Here is a 13,293-nt window from a genome sequence, read left to right as displayed (position 1 = left end):
CAGCCCTCCCTTCCTACAGGGAGGCTGAATCCAGGGCCTCAACAGTGCGGGCAAGCATGCACCCATGAAGTGTGTCTCGAACCCCACTGTCTTTCTTACTTAACAACCAACCTGTGTCTTCGTCTGAAGTGTCTGGGGGTATGTATTTTCCCATGTATTAAGATTTCTGTTGTCTTTGCCCGTAGATTAAAAAAAATATTCACTTTATTCTAGAACATTTTAGTTTTGTCATAGTTCTACGATCTCATTGTTTAACACTTCCGTTAGTTTTTAAGTATCATTTATAATAATTACATTAAATAGAATATGCAGTTTTTATTATATGCTTTTTTGTGACACAGCTTTATTTCTAATAATAAGAGGAGTTCATGTTAGCTTGTACATATTATGTTCATCATAATAATTTCTAGAAGGAAAAACATATAAATTAAAATTTTAAATTATGTAGAATACTCTTTACATTAATTTGTTGTTGGTTTTTTTGTTTATTTGTTTGTTTGTTTTTGAGACTAGAAGGGTCTTACTCTGTAGCCTGGAGCTTGCTCTGCCAGGCTGGCCTTGAACTTGAAAGTGTGCCTGTCTTTGTCTCCCAGTCCTAGGATCAAAGGCATGTGCCACCACACCTGGCTACCTTTCACAGAAACTTTACGGTTGTAGTAGTATCCTTCCGAATGCTTACTGGAATGCTGAGTTCTTCCAACATTATTGTGGTCAAAGACTCAGCATCAAATGTAACCATCTGAACATACAAGAGCATCAGTCTGCACACTGTTAAAATGTACTGTTTGTTAATGTACTGTCTCTATGTGTGTCTGAGTTTTTATGTGCACCTGCATGAGTTTCTTTCAGTGTGTGTGCAGATGCGTGTGAAGGCAGAAGAGGGTGTCAGGTCAGCTGGAGCTGGAGTTGCAGGCAGCTGAGAGCTGAACCGAGCTGCAGGCTCTCTTTGCTGCTGAGCCGCTCTCCTGCCCAAGACTGAGACCTTGGGATGCCTTCAGCTTTGAGAACGCCATACCCACCGAATACTTCCTTGTCTCTAGCCTTTGCCAGCCACCATTCTGCTTTCTAAGAGCTGGGACACTTTAGATGCTCCATGTAAGCTGAATCAACAAGTACTGGCTTGTTTCCAGTGTTTTCTGAGGCATTTTGGTACAGCACCTTCAGGTTCCTAATGGCTTCGAAACAGGCCTTGGGTGTTAGTTCCAGTGGGGCTGACCTGCCAGAGGATTGTTCTCCGCTGTTTGACTTAGCCTTGAATGCTCCTGCCGTGCCTCTTCTGTAGGTATACTGGGCTGTTGCTGGCCCGGAACTCAGAGCTAGGGTTAAAGGCGTTTGCCAGCGTGCCTGGCCCTTTCCATTTATTATTATTACTATTATTATTATTATGTGTGTTTAGAAACCCCTTTGTAGCCCAGGCTGTCCAGGAACCTGCTGTGTAGACCAGGCTAGCCTCAAACTCAGAGATCCAGCTGCTCCCTCCTCCAAAGCGATAGGATTAAAGGCATGTGCTGCCATATCCAACTTTCCTTTATTCTGAGACAAGGTCTTCAAGCTCTGGCTGGCCTTGAACTTGTGATGGTCCTTCCTCAGCTTTCCTGGGTACCATAGCCCTTGGTATCGGTATCTCTTAAGGTCCATTTGCTCTTTTCTTCCGTGATAATTTTTTGACTCATCTCCCAAGTCGTCTTCATCCTACATGCTTTGGTTTTAGATTTTTTTTGGTTTGTTTGTTTGTTTTTGTTTTTTCAGCTTCGGGATCTCCTTGGGTTCTTTCAGCCTCTGCACTTTCCTCTGATTTCTGTAGCATACATGGGATTTTTGGTGAACATGCTTGCTTCCTAATTACAGTCATGTGACCGTCTTGCGTCAGCCTCTGTTGATTATGCACTCTTCCTGTTCTTCGGTGGGTCTTGCTGCTGAGCACAGGACATCCTGCTTACAGCACACTGGAAAGCAGCAAAGTGGATGCTTCTCCCTCTGAAGGGCCTGTCTCCTCAGGAGCTCGTGCCCATGTCTTAGTTAATAGCTGAGCATGGAGCTCACTGGCTGGGCTGGCTGGGATTTGTCTTTGGTCTTAGATGCTGAAGTTCAGCTGGGTCTTGGCTTCATTCACTTGGGTCTGGGATTACTACGTTCGGCATTCTCAGCAGACTTGGTTGTTTTGTAGGACTCGGGTCTGTCTGTGTGGGGTTGTAGTCTCCGATTCAGTCAGCAGCTTCTTCACACAGCCGCTTGCAGTGCATGATCCCTGCCTGTGAACAGTCTGAGAAGCTGACTGAGAAGGCCTGGAGCCTGCCGTGAGGGAAAAGGAGATGGGTGAGCTTCTTTCCTGGCTGTTGATGCCTCAATGTCCCCCTCTGGGATTCAGCCCAGGCGTCCTTGTGCCGGCGTTCTTCCTGGCTGCAGGAGGAGAGGGCACTCTGGTCCTCAAGTATGCCTTCAGAAACAGGTTTCCCGGCAGTCCTTTGTTAGACTAATCCTGGCATCCCCCAAATCTGGCCAGCCAAGCTTTCTGTCTCCCTTCCTTCTGGCCTGCTGATGTCTAGATCTTAGACACACTTACCTGAGACATCTGCTTTGACTCTTTAAATTCTTCATTCTCGCCACTGTTAAAAAGTTCATATCCCTTGCCAAAAGAAGTATAGATTCAAGTGGAACACTTGATAGAATTCTAATTTCATAAACTACATTTTGTCCCAGTTGTCATAATACTGTGAAAAATCCCAATCCGTAACGATTAAAATTTCAGTTTGCAGTGAGTGGTTGTTCCCAGTTCCATGGATCAGGCAGGTGTTGGTGTGCAGATGGTGACTTGGAAAAGGAGTTTTGTATTGCATGGGCGGGTCACAGAGAGGCAGGCATCCTTGACGTTCCATCTTGGGACCCAGCACAGCTGTGCACAGGGTATCCAAGTTGGGAAGATGAACTATATAGCACATGGTCAACTGAAACTCATTGGTGGCTACTGGAAACACGGTTTTCGTTGTCTATAAAAACGAACTGGGTCTGTATTACTATGTTGTCGTGGTTTTTGTTTTTCCATAATAGAAAGTTTATTACCAAAAAGTTTCTAGAAAATCCAGGGGCCATAAGAGAATCTCCCCGAGGGAGAACTGAAGGATGAGAAAGCTGTGTGACCTGTGGGTGTGACGCTCTCTCCTGGTAACAAGTATCCAGAAAATTGGCTGAATGTTGCAGCTTCTGAAACAAGTCCCAGTAAAGTTTTCCGCCTGTGGAAGTGCTTGACTGCCTGGAGCAGACACATCCTGGGAAACAGGGTCCCTTCCCCAAAGCATTGACTGCCCCCGATTTCTGTTGTGCAGGTATACTCCAACACCCAGATGGTACAGTTCTGAAACAGCTGCAGCCGCCGCCACGGGGCCCCAGAGAGCTGGAATTTTATACCACGGTAAGTGACGAAGATGCTGCGTTGTTCTACGTGCTTCTCAGTTTTCTGCTTTCACTCAGTGAGAAGTGAGTTTGGTAGCACGTTCCGGGTCCCCTCGTGACAAACAAGCTTCACACAAACAAGGCTCATCTTCCCGTGTTTCTTCTGCAACCTAGTGCTTTCCGATCGGCTTCGAATCATAGAGAGTCTTATTCTGAGTCACTAAATTGATTTCAGTCAACTGGTCGTGACCCGCAATTTGAAAAACACTTAACAGAGAGTTTGTCACTCTCAGAGACGCTAAGTGTTTGGTTTTGTTTTGTTTTTGTTTCTTTTACAAACAGCTTTTGAGAATCTGGTTTGCGTCATTAATCAGGGTCTCTGTACGGTGCAGGCTGGCAGGGGACTCCGGTGCCCCTGCCTCAGCCTCCCCGGTACCGTGTGTCACAGTGCCCCTGCCTCTTGTTCAGTGTTTCCCGGCACTGTGGGAGAAGGGCTCATTCCTGATGCCTAATTCATCCTATGACTCAGGACACTTTTTAGTGTGTTCACAGTGTTCCGTGACCACCAATTATTTCTTAACTGCAAAACATTTTAACCACGAGGCTCCGCCTTCCCTGCCCACCAGCCACAGATCGGCTTTCTTTCCATGAGCGTGCTGGCTTCTGTGTGTCTTCTCCAGGATGATGCTTGTTCAGATCTCCCTCTCCCCCCCTCCCCCCGCACCCCTATGAAGTGTGGTTCCATCCTGACAGTAGTGCACTGGATATGAGCCCCCCCCCAAACCCGCTCGTAGGTGGTGCCTGCCCCCTCTGCAGTTGGCTTTTCACCGTCTTGGTTGTGTCCTTTTAGACACAAAGGCACAGATTTTGGTGAGACCCAGCTTATATCTGCTCTTTCCCATTGCTGTCTTGAGAAAAGGTCTTATTCTCCAGCCTGGAAAACTTGCTATGAAGCCCAGGGTGGCCTGGAGCCCGCGGCAGTCATCCACACCCAGCCCTTTGGTTGGTTTTGTTTGGGCCTGTATTGATTTTCCTTGTCCTGATTAAGAGAGGATGAAGGTACCTCTACCCCACCAGGAGATCCTGTTTCCTCTGTCGGTACCCACGTTTCTATCCTGGGCTGTCTCTGACCCTCTGATAGAGCCCTTCCATGTTCTGACCCCCTAACAGAAGTGCTCAGAGGAGCAGTGTGCTCACTGGCTAGGGCTGCCATGACAAAGTAACACCATTGGTTTGGCCTGAAATACAGAAATCAAGCTTTTCACACTTAACCTTCTAGTCTGGCTGCAGCCAGGGGTTTCTTCTGAAGGCGCCCCCCCTCTCCTGCTCAGGGGCTGTCTCCTCAGATTTTCTTCTGTGGGTTTACAGCCTAGTGCACTTTCTGAGACAACCCTTAGCATGAGCCTTTGCTGTCACCATGATGATCTCCTTGCAAGCGTCTCCAAAGGTGCTCACATTCTAGACTTGGGCCGTGTGGCTCTTTGGTGGCTCACACATAGCTCACCCTGTAACAATGACTGATTTTTGAGAACTAAAGATTTGTTTTTTCTCTTCCTGAGGGAAATGACAAAGTCCTGGACCTGAAGACTGCAGTTAGACCATTGAGCAGTTTTGCGTGTGCGTGCGTGCGTGTGTGTGACTATCAGCCATGACCTGCATTGTGCGACAACCCCATGCACTGCCAAACATGGTTTGCTCACATAGTAGTTGGCATTTCTTTGGAGACTTCTGGTAGAAAAACAACAACTTCTTTTCTTTCCCTTCCTCTTAGATGTGAGTTTCAGCTTCTGGTAAATGAAATTCTGTCCTGTAGCGTTCTTACTCATAAAATAATGTGCCATGTAGATGTGTATTTAACTCTTGTAGCGTTCTTACTCATAAAATAATGTGCCATGTAGATGTGTATATTAAAGCCGTCCCTCAGATTTTACAATAAATGAAACTGTTCTCATAGAGATAAAATAAATATGTAAAAGATTTATTTAGTGAAAAATCCAGGTAAGTGTTAAAAATGGTTCAATGGGGCCAGCAAGATGGCTCAGCCAAAAGGGGAGCTTGCTGCTAACCGGTTTGGTTGGGATCTGGATGGTGGACACACATACACAGATCTATCTCTCCCCCCCACACACAAAATGAATGAATGTAAAAAATATACAAATAAAAGTGGCCCAAAGAGTTAGCCAAGGTACACCCCCCCCCAACCTTTGCCCTCCAGCCAGAATTTCTTGCCTGTGTTGAGAGAATTATTTTGAATTTGGTGTCAGTTACACACAACTCACACAGCAGAAAAAAAAAAAAAAAAAAACTTGAATAATGTTGACAGGGAGGACGAGCAGGAGAGTCCTCCCCACGGAGCACAGTGTGCTGCGGTAAGTAGCTGCTTGTCTTTACTTGGGGTTCACTGCCCATGCACCTCACGGCAGATGAGTCTGTTACATACACTTGGTCTTCTTGAGGCTTTATGGAAAGCTGACCAGCCCTGTCCCTCTGTTCCGTTCAGGTTTACGCTGCCGACTGTGCCGACGCTGTTCTCCTGGAGCTTCGAAAACACCTGCCCAAATACTATGGCGTCTGGTCCCCTCCCACCGCACCAAACGGTAATACATCTTCTATGTGTCTAGTGGCTCAGTTCACAAGCTTGACTCTGTGAAGGCTGGAAAAAAACATAAAACTGTTGGGCTTTGCTAAATGAAACCCACTTGCACACACTGTCGCCATTTCCTTAAAGGTTGTATCAAACATTCACTGATAAATCTGTTACAGTTTTTTACATCTTAGAACTGTGTTCATTTACAAATGACTGTTTCTTAGGCAAAGAATAAACCCTTAAGAACCCAAGCAGAAGTACCTCCCTGCACAGCTTCTGTCTCCTGCCTTATTCCCAACCCACAAACTTTAGTTTTTAGTGTTTTGGGAAACCCTGGGGAGAAATGTGAGCGTGTGGGTCTGTCTTGGAGTCTGGTGATCAGGTCACTTAATCAGGGCTGCAGGCGTTGCCGATGTGGGTCTAGAACCACCCTGTGGCACTGTCTGACCTTTGCTACCACTGTGGCTTCTTGGCTCTTCCCCATGGGAATTCCTAGATGAACAGCGGCCAGTCTAGGGCTGCTCAGGGGCAGAGCCACCTGTACTTCTCTAGTTCAGAAAAAGCAAGTGACTGAGGCTCTGTGGACTTCAGGGGTGTGCCACATACCTGAAGAGCTCAGGACTCGGCAGGCGTGTTTCCAGTCTGTTGTGGTAAATCTCCAACCCAAATGAGCCCATGCAAGGAAAACATGACTCAATTAATATGAACACAAGCTACACGCCTAGATTGGGCAGATCCACCAGTGCACTGCTCTGTTCCCCAGCTATGAGATCCTTGCGGTTTCTCCAGGCCATGGGCTTCTGCTCCATCTTCCTTCCACCTCCTCCTCTCCAGTCTTCCTTTCTCCCCTTCTTCCCCTCGCTCTCCCTCCTTCTTTCCCCAAAACTGTCGGCTCCACCTCTCTCCCATTGCCCAATCACCAGATCTCACGCCTTTATTTTACAAGTTAAGTGGGGAGAAGGTTCCCTTGAAGTCACCTGAGTTCGGATTCACTCCTCAGTCCCAGGCAGCCCCTCTTGGGGAAGCAGAATTAGCATCGAAATACAAACAGCACCAGGGCGATTGCAGATTTTTGGATTAGCAGTGTTAGATTCATCCACCCCTCTCTTTTCCAGTTTGTCTGTCTTGCTCCCTGACTTAAAGGTCTTAGCACCAAACACATGCAGATATTTATTTATGACTGAGGATAGTATTCTTAGTAATTACCCCACAGACCATTGTAACTTCACTCCTTTTTATTTTTTTAGAAACTAAGATCTCAATATGTAGCCCTGGTTGGCCTGCCTCTGCTGCCTGGCTGGTGGCATTAAAGGCATATGCTGTCATGTCATTAAAGGCATATTCTTGTCTGTAGTTTGTCCAACTCGTGCTTGTAGATGAACTCTGTATTGTAGCATCTAACCTTCCCCGTTTGCTGTGAGTGGTCCCTGTCAGGACTGCCATGAAGACCAGAGAAAGCAGCTTGGCTCTCTCTTGGTCGCAGTGAGCTATGCTGATCACTGTTGCTGAATGCAGGACAGTCAGTCCTGAAGACAGCGTGTGAGTGGAGATCTGGGTGACGAAATACTCGGCTGAGCAAGGTTCTTAGAAGGGACCGGAGAGATGGCCCAGGTTAACAGCATTGGCTACTCTTACAGTGGTCTTAGGTTCAGTTCCCAGTACCCAGAAGGTGGCTCATAACCACCTGTAACTGCAGGGATCCGATACCCTCTTCTGGCTTTGCATACATCATCTGCACATGGTGCAGATACATATATGCAGACAAAACAGTCATGCACATAAAATTCTAAAAAAATTTAAAAAGAAAATGTTTTTTTGAGAAGATCCTTTGGAAAGCTTGGGATAATAGTTATGACTTAGATATTCATGAACATAAGATATATATCTCCAGCACTTTTCTTTTTCTTTGGGTCTCTATAATTTAGGCTGCCTTGGAACCTATGCAGACTTGGTGGCCCAGAACTCACAGAGATCCACCCCTCTCTGCCTCCAGAGTGCTAGGATCAAAGGTGTGTGCCACCACGCCTGGTCATTTTCTCTTTTGCCATTATCTCTTTGCTATGGACGCAGCAGATAAAAACAAAACAAAAACTCCAGCATCAGAAAAGCAGTTCGAATATCTCTTGCTATATATTTTTTTCTGTCTATGATAGAAACTAATCCATAAGGCTTTCTTTAGCAGAAGCAAAGTAGGAAGACACTAGTGTAGCTGGCAACAGTGGGAACAGGAGTGTCTGTGTGGGAAGAGGAGAGACTTGGAAAATACAGTGCCGCGGTCGGGCGTGTGCAAGGCCCGCTTGAGCCCGGTAATCAGATTGCGTTTCGCTGTCTTAGCTCTTTTTGGCTTGAGATAAAAATCAATGTGTAATAAATAGATGTTCTTGTTAATGTTTAACTGTGGGCCAAGGCTTAAGATTAGCTACAGGGTGGAAAGTCTCTATTAACAAGTGCCCTTTAATTTTGTGGTTGCTGCGATGTATTTGTCTTACTGGGAAGGGGCAGAGCTTGCTCCAGGCACTGGGCCTGCATTTGTCTTTATTCTGGATATTGGTGTTCAGCTTGCTTGATGCTGACCTAGCATGGGTTTTTACGCCTGTCCATCATGGTCATGTTTGGCAGTTGATGTATCCATCCAGGCCAATCCCAGGGCTCAGTGAGCCGCATATGACACCAGACTCCATGCTGAATAAAGTGTCACTTCTGTTCCTCATGGGCAGCTCTGGTAAAGGCTTTCATGTCATTGACTGTGTGCCTCAGAGCAGTGCCTTGTCATGTGAGGCTCTCTTAAAGCTGCACTGACACATCCCTGTCACTGTGGGCCACAATGCCTCTGCTTCATGGTGGGCCTCTGATCCAGCAGTTCTCAACCTGTGGGTCACCCTCCCTTTGAGGGGGTCGACTAAGACCATCAGCAAACACAGATATTTATATTATGATTCATAACAGTAGCAAGATCACAGTTATGAAGTAGTAATGAAAATGATTTTGTGGTCGGGGGTCACCACACCATGAGGAACTACATTCAAGGGTCGCAGCCTTAGGAAGGCCGAGAGCCACTGCCCCGTTTTGTGTATGCCACTGAGGTACAGGGCGTGCTGGGATGGCATAAGAACATATGGTGGAACTGACATTTTAACTTAGTTTCCTGTACTTGTAAAAATTGCTTTAAGTGCTATCATTTTTGTTTAGGATTCTGTGAGTGTAAGTTGAACAAACACATTTAATTAAACAAGAAGGACATTTTATTATAAGGACATAGGGGTGTGTAGCTGAGTCGCGCTGGGACCGGAATGGAGCTCAGGACTGTTTCTGCACATGCCCCTAGTCCGCCAAAAGGATCACTCACTTTTCACATGTTGTGCCGTGACCTGAAGATCCAGACAGAGGGTGGTCACAAGCAGCTTGTCTGTCAGACATTTTTCCATCTCAATGGCTGTGATTGGGAGTTGGTTCCTGTGTGACAGGAACACTTCTGAGGTTTGTGGGTAGCACTGGAGACGGATTGCACCACGACACACCTTCGGCTGTCTCTGCTGGAGACGAGCCCTCATCAGTACTTCCTGTATACCTGGAGCCTCTTCCTCTTTCTAGTCAGTCCACAGTTCACCGATGTTCACATCCCACGCATGGAAAAGCACTGCTCTGCTCTGGACCCAGAGGGGCCTGGCTGAGAAGACATGTTTTGTTACTGGCCTAGAGTTACCTCCGGAGACTGTGCTGCTGCGAAGTGCCTTTGATCTTTACATAACCGAGTCTCAAGACTGACCTACTTTGACTCGAGCTTTGGTCTGCTGAAGTCACTGAAAGAGTTGCTAGCCAGTCTTCAGAGTGAGTCAGTGGTCAGCTTTATAGGCATGGCAGCTGTCAGCCTAACAGTCTGCCGTGCAGGCTGCGTCCCGCTTTCTTAGTTCTCTTTTCCAGAAGCTTCTGCTAAGACCTCCACACCCAAGCCCCAGTTCTCTCCTGAGTACATGTGCATTCCTTTTGTGTGTGTGTATGTGTTGAGATAAGCTCTTGCTGTGTACCCCAGCCTGGCCGGATGGCTGTGTTACCCAGATCGGTCTTCAGTCCGAAGTCCTTCTGCCTCAGCCTCCTGGGTGCTGAGATAGCAGACTGTCCTCAGAGGCCTGGAATTCTACATCCCGAAAGCCGGTTTTGATGTTTAGAAAGGAAGATACAAACGAGAATCTTAGCTGCATGGTGTTTCGCCCCTGTGATCTCTGCACTTGGAAGGCTGAAGTTGGGAGGGCTGCTTGTTCAAGGCCAGCCTAGTGAGATGCTGTATCAAAGCACCAGAGTGCATGTGCAGGAAAGGAAACACAGCTGTGTGTTTGGGTGCTACTTGTTGAAGAAATGACTTAGTCTGTTATAGTGCAGTGGACTGGGTCCACAGTGTCCAGGGCAGTGGAAAGGTGGGAAAGGGGGTACCCTTGTTTAGCAGGGGCTCACTGTATGGGAGGATAATAAATCTGCAGGGCCCTGTCTAAATTATCAAGACACACATATTTCACACACACACACACACACACACACACACACACACACACAAATAGATTTCCCTTGAGGTGTGTGCTGAGCCTCCAGCTGACAGCACACTCTCACATCCAGCCTTACGTCACTATGACTCCTACGCCTCATCTCCGAGTGAACGATGGAGCCTCCGGGATCTATCATTTTTACTTGGAATGTAAGCCTGGCTGGCCATCGAAGCTCTTTCACACTGTCGTGATGGTGGAGCTGACCTTTCCCAGGTTCTCCATTCTGTGGCTGCCGTTTCAAAGACAGAAGCTTGGCTGTGTCCACCTGTGTCCTTTGCTATGGATGTGTGTGGAGTTGCTGTGACCAGGCCTGTTGTCAAGGTGCCTGGGCAGCCTGCTTTCAGGTTCAGGCCCCTAGGCTGCTTGTATTGCTCTTCCGGGCTGCTGTCCTCCCCTTGACTACAGTGCTACCTGCCTTGATGGAAAGATACCATTTACTTCTTTATCCCTTCATCCTCGGCAGGAAATTTATCGCTGCTAAGTCTGAGAGCCTTACATTTTCAAGGCCTGAGTTGTTCTCATTCAGTTCAACACAAACCTCTGTTGGCATTCCAAAATGGCGCCAGTCTGGGTAGGATGGGAAAGAGGGACATTAGTGCATAGGGCTCCTGTCACTCTGGCACCTTTTACCCAGCTGGGTTAGAGGAAATATACACTTTTCCTAACTTCACGCTTCACATGCATGCACATGTGTGAGCAATGACACACATGTAGCAGTTAGATAGAGGACAGCCTTGGGTGTTGGCTATCACTCCGCCGTGTTTGGGACAGGATCTCCTATTGGCTGCTGCAGAGGCCACATGGCCAGCCTGTGTGTTCCGAAGGCTCTTCCCTCTGCCTCCCTTCTCTCTGTAGGAGGCTCAGATTGCATGGGTTCTGGGATGCTAACTCCTCCTGGTGCTTGTCCGCACCGTGCCCACCCATCCCCCACCCCCAGACTTAGGAACTAAAACATGAACCATAATTTCATTGAGAATTTGGACAGGATTGTTTTCCTTAGGAACAGGGAGAACTGTTCTCTTCAAACCTAAATCCACGTTTTTAAGGTGAAGTGTGAGGTTTTTGTTTTTGTTTTTTTTTTTTTTTTTTTTTTTTGTGGCAAGTTTCCTATGGTGTGCAGGGTGCTGAGATGTGCCCGTGACAGAGCAACGGTGTGTGTGAGAGTAGCAAGAGAGAAGTTGGTGGGGTCATTTGGATTCAGCCCCCGGTTTACTGACGTCAAACAAACTTACAAAATCCTTAAAATACTAAGAAAACTTGGTGTGAGCCAGACAGTATTGTATTCATGGGAGTGTGCCTGCCTGCGAGTGTGCCTGCAGCTTTGTAATGCTGGACACTCCCTTCGCTCCAGTGATGTCTGGTCACACGTAGCAGGAGCTTGTCCGATGTTGGTGTTTGTTACTATGTTGGCTCTAGATCTACCAAAGTCTTCTGTTCTCTAGCACCTCCTCTTCTTGTTTCTCTCTGGGGGGTTGTTTGAATGGTAGGGTTGCCTGTCATTAATTAAGGTTTTCCTCTAACAGCAGATGTGTACCTAAAACTGGAAGATGTGACTCATAAGTTTAACAAGCCCTGTATAATGGATGTGAAGATTGGGCGGAAGAGCTACGACCCCTTTGCCTCATCAGAGAAGATTCAGCAGCAGGTCAGCAAGTACCCTCTGATGGAGGAGATCGGGTTCCTGGTGCTCGGCATGAGGGTAAGAGCGGTTTCCGGGAGGTGTGCATGTTTCTCTTACACAACACCATGGAGCTGGATGCTGATGGGTCAGAGCTGGTGTGCTGTAGAGTTGCGTCACCACGATGTACGTGAGCTACTAGGACGGGCGTTTTATCTGTTGCTCTCTGGTGTGTGGTCAGCAGCACTGGTCCTGACACGGACTAGTGTTAATGCGCGGTGGCCAGACCCTAAGACGGTAATGTGAAATTTTGTGTTAGAGAAGGTCGAAGTTCCGGTGTACAATAAAGATTAAAAGTAAACATATTCTTCGTAGTTTTTCTGTAAGAAAAGGGCTATTTATAGCTTTTGGCATTTTGAGACAGAATCTCACTGTGTGGCCCTGACTGTTCTGGAAATTGCTTTGTAGACCAGGCTGTCCTTGAACTCAGAGGTTCACCTGTCTGCCTCCCCAGTGCTGGGGAAATGAGTTGTTTTATAAGTAGAGAAAAAAAAACGACATTATTTTATATTTTTATTTAAAACAGTTTTATTTGCACAGAGTTCTATGAGTTAGCACTTAAACCTTTTTTTTTTTAAATCTTAACTGATACATAAGAAGTTTGTATTTCTGCTTTGATATGCACACATACTGTTCACCTCAGGCTAGTCGGGGGCTGGTGTCATCTGGTGGTGGGGTCTGCTTCAGTGTGTATACCCTGGGGTCACTTCTGAGGGGACAGAGCAGGAGCTACAGAGGCAGAGATGACTTGCTGTCGTCTTGGAGGGCTAGCACAGGGTTGCTCCTCACCTAGGTGTCACAACACAAATTCCAGAACAAATACGATGGGAAGGAAGAATTATTGAAGCTATTTCGCCAACGTCCCGCAGCTGGGAAATGATGTGGCATGTGATCCTCTAAACCAGTAGCGCTGTTTCCAGATGAGCCGGATGATTACCCAGTGAGCAAGCATGGGCAAGTGACAGATGGTCTTCCTTTTGAGTCTTAAACAGGAAGTATTGTGGGAGATTGCTAACGTGCCGGTGATAATCAGCAAAACAGTTATGACGTTGGACCCGATTTCTTGATCAATACTGTAGGAGGATCGTTCAAGCAGATCT

The 13,293-nt window shown here is 46.9% G+C and overlaps 1 protein-coding gene across 3 annotated transcripts in view; it reads left to right on the top strand.

The window, feature by feature from the left end:
- IPMK (inositol polyphosphate multikinase) overlaps nt 1–13,293 on the top strand; it is a 35,403-nt gene that overhangs the window by 11,011 nt on the left and 11,099 nt on the right. Inside the window, exons 2-4 of one of the 3 annotated variants that reach the window (XM_080938282.1) lie at nt 3,324–3,409; nt 5,891–5,987; nt 12,042–12,214. In XM_080938282.1, the coding sequence (XP_080794408.1) occupies nt 3,324–3,409; nt 5,891–5,987; nt 12,042–12,214 (356 nt within the window). Of the gene's footprint in view, nt 1–3,323; nt 3,410–5,890; nt 5,988–12,038; nt 12,215–13,293 lie in introns of all 3 variants that reach the window. The other 2 variants (XM_080938283.1, XM_080938281.1) reach the window with 2 other exon arrangements.

The sequence above is a fragment of the Micromys minutus genome (assembly GCF_963924665.1).
Source record: "Micromys minutus genome assembly, chromosome: 25".
NCBI lineage: Eukaryota > Metazoa > Chordata > Mammalia > Rodentia > Muridae > Micromys > Micromys minutus.
The sequence above is the reverse complement of the archived record's forward strand: the minus strand, read 5'-3'. Positions and strand labels throughout refer to the sequence as shown.